This window comes from Eimeria necatrix, genomic scaffold (genome assembly GCF_000499385.1).
Source record: "Eimeria necatrix Houghton genomic scaffold, Enh_scaff2317, whole genome shotgun sequence".
NCBI classification, from domain to species: domain Eukaryota; phylum Apicomplexa; class Conoidasida; order Eucoccidiorida; family Eimeriidae; genus Eimeria; species Eimeria necatrix.
The window spans coordinates 1-2544 of NW_013652906.1; the positions used below are offsets into that span (position 1 = coordinate 1).

The following is a 2544-nucleotide window of genomic DNA, read 5'->3' on the forward strand; positions in this document are numbered from 1 at the left end:
GTAGGTCGCTGGCTAGCTATCCTCTCTAGAGCACTAACCAGCCCCATTGTAGTGTCTGTGCACTACAGCGGCAGCTCAAACAGCGCTTAATGGACTTCACTACCTTACAGGTCCCCGACACGACGAAGCCCTTCGAGTTATACACAGATGCCTCTGGTTATGCAGTCGGAGCAGTTCTTGAACAAGACGGTAAACCCATCGGCTTCCTTAGTCAAGTCATGAACCCCACGCAACAGAGACATCTACGATCAGGAACTCTTGGCGTTGGTCACGGCGCTGGACAAGTGGGCGCACTTGCTCCGTGTCTCCAAGGTGACGGCTTTCACGGATCATCAAGCTCTCACCCATCTCCAACGACTCCAAGCTTCGAAGCTTCTGCGCGGACGCACCGCCCGGTGGCTAAACTTCCTTGCAGAGTTCCCCGATTTGCATATCACGTATGTTCAGGGAGCGCGCAGTCAAGTTGCCGACGCCTTGTCTCGCCGTCCCGGCCTCTCTAACACCTGCTGGCACGCCACACCATCGGCGCCGCTGATGCTCGCAACTGGTCGAAGACGCGGAAGGCCTCGCGGCAGTGGGACTTTGCTGCTGCGCATGCAGCAAGAAGTTCTGTGTAAGTGAGATCTGTGGGGAGGACTTGGGACTGCAGCATGTCCTGCAGCAAAGCGAAAGCTTTTGCTGCTTCCTTTTTCCTTGCATGCATTTTCATGATTACTGTGAACATTGCAGCATCCGGCAGCACTTTGTGCCAAGTCCGGAGGTCCCAGAAGAGCTGCTGCGCAGAAGCGAGCGCGGCTTCCCGCTCTCGCGGTCCGCTTCCAACTATCGCGAGCTCGCCGGAATTCGCCCGCGCCGCCGTCGACGACACAGCACGCAGTCTGCGCCTTCCCCTGCGCCGCAGGAACCCAACCCCGAGCCGGAACCTTCTACCCTCACAACGAAGGCACCCGCTGGTCCCCCTGGCGCGCGCCATTGGCCGCAAGCGTACTCGAAGTGTCCTGTTTTTCGAGTTCCCTACGAAGCCGCAGCAAACCAACCAGGAGAAGCTCTGCAGATCGAGTTCTGTCACCGCCAATCTACCATTCGCTACGCAGAGCCTTACCTGCACATCCGCCTTCATGGACTGTGGCGCATCTGCGTCCCCCAGTTCCCTGAGTTCCTTACTCACGTTCTGCATTCGCATCACGACCATGTCACAGCAGGCCATCGAGGCCAGAAAAAGACCTTTGCGGCCCTCAGCAAGCTCTACTACTGGCCTGGAATGCGTGCCTATACCACCGCTTATGCTGAGTCATGCACCCACTGTCGCGCTTCAAAATCCATTAACCAGAAGCCTGCAGGCCTTCTTCAACAGTTGCTCATCCCTTCTCGTCGATGGGCACACGTGAGCCTCTATTTCATCACTGATCTTCCCCTTACAACGACTGGGCACGACTCGATCCTTGTCATGGTCGATTCCCTCAGCAAGATGGCTCATTTCGTTCCTGCAAAGAAATCCTTCACAGCAGCAGACACCGTGGACTCCTCGCAGACCGCCTTTTCCGCTACCATGGATTTCCAGAGGCGCTTATATCGGACTGAGACCCCCGTTTCCAGTCGGATCTTTGGAACCAGCTCTGCCGCCGCTTCAACATCAAACGGTGCATGTCCTCGCCCTACCATCCCCAAAGCGACGGCCAGACTGAACGAATGAACCGCACATTGGAGCAGATGCTTCGTACCTATATCCAATCTGACGAACGCGAATGGGAGCGTTTGCTTCCGGCCTTGGAACTTGCCTACAACACAACAAGTCATTCATCCACTGAGCTCTTTCCTTTCGAGGTCATGATTGGCGAGAACCCGTTGACGGCTGCGGACCTCGATATCGTAGGCGCGCTAGCTCCTACACTCACTCCCCCGATGACTAAGCTCTTCCGACAGCTCTGCGACAGAGCACAGAGCCACTTCCTGAAGGCAAAATCGCAGCAGAAGTACTACGCAGACACGAAGCGCCGAGCAGTGGAGTACGCGGTGGGCGACAAGGTCTGGCTCAGCAGCAAGCACCTACCGCCTTTCAACAGCTGCCCTAAGTTCGAGCCCCGTTACCGCGGACCCTTCGAAGTCATCGAACGCATAGGAACCGTCGCTTACCGTCTCGCTCTGCCTCCCACGTATGATTGCCATGACGTTTTCCACGCCCTCCCGCTTTGGCTTCCTCGGCAGCCGATGCTGCCTGGCCTCCTATCCACGATGCAGCAGGAAATCCCACAGCGGACTACGAAGTCGACTATACTATGGACCAACGCGGCTCTGGAGATGCAGCCCAGTACCTCGTGAAGTGGCGCGGAGCCCCTGAAGATCACGCCACATGGGAGCCAGCTCACCACCTTACAGGCTGCCGGTAGGGTTTGCGAGGGTTTAGGGTTTAGGGTTTAGGGTTTAGGGTTTGGTGGAGCGAAGAAGGCGCAGAACAAAACCGCAGGGAGCAGCGGCTGCTGGCTTCTGTCCTTTATGAGTTGGGGCTGGAGTGTGTTGCTAGGGTTTGTGGCTAGGGTTTGCTGC

The 2544-nt window shown here is 56.9% G+C and overlaps 2 protein-coding genes across 2 annotated transcripts; one reads left to right on the forward strand and one right to left on the reverse strand.

Annotated features, from left to right (window-relative positions):
• Positions 1-216: 216 nt before the first annotated feature.
• Positions 217-1192, reverse strand: ENH_00031840 (hypothetical protein; the record flags this gene model as incomplete). Its single annotated transcript, XM_013580192.1, has 4 exons — positions 217-375; positions 521-890; positions 989-1014; positions 1103-1192. 4 exons carry the CDS (start codon positions 1190-1192, stop codon positions 217-219), a joined length of 645 nt encoding a protein of 214 aa, XP_013435646.1.
• A 518-nt stretch (positions 1193-1710) lies between these two features.
• Positions 1711-2319, forward strand: ENH_00031850 (hypothetical protein; the record flags this gene model as incomplete). The annotated part of the gene is made up of 1 exon (XM_013580193.1): positions 1711-2319. One exon carries the CDS (start codon positions 1711-1713, stop codon positions 2317-2319), a length of 609 nt encoding a protein of 202 aa, XP_013435647.1.
• Between the last annotated feature and the right edge of the window lie 225 nt (positions 2320-2544).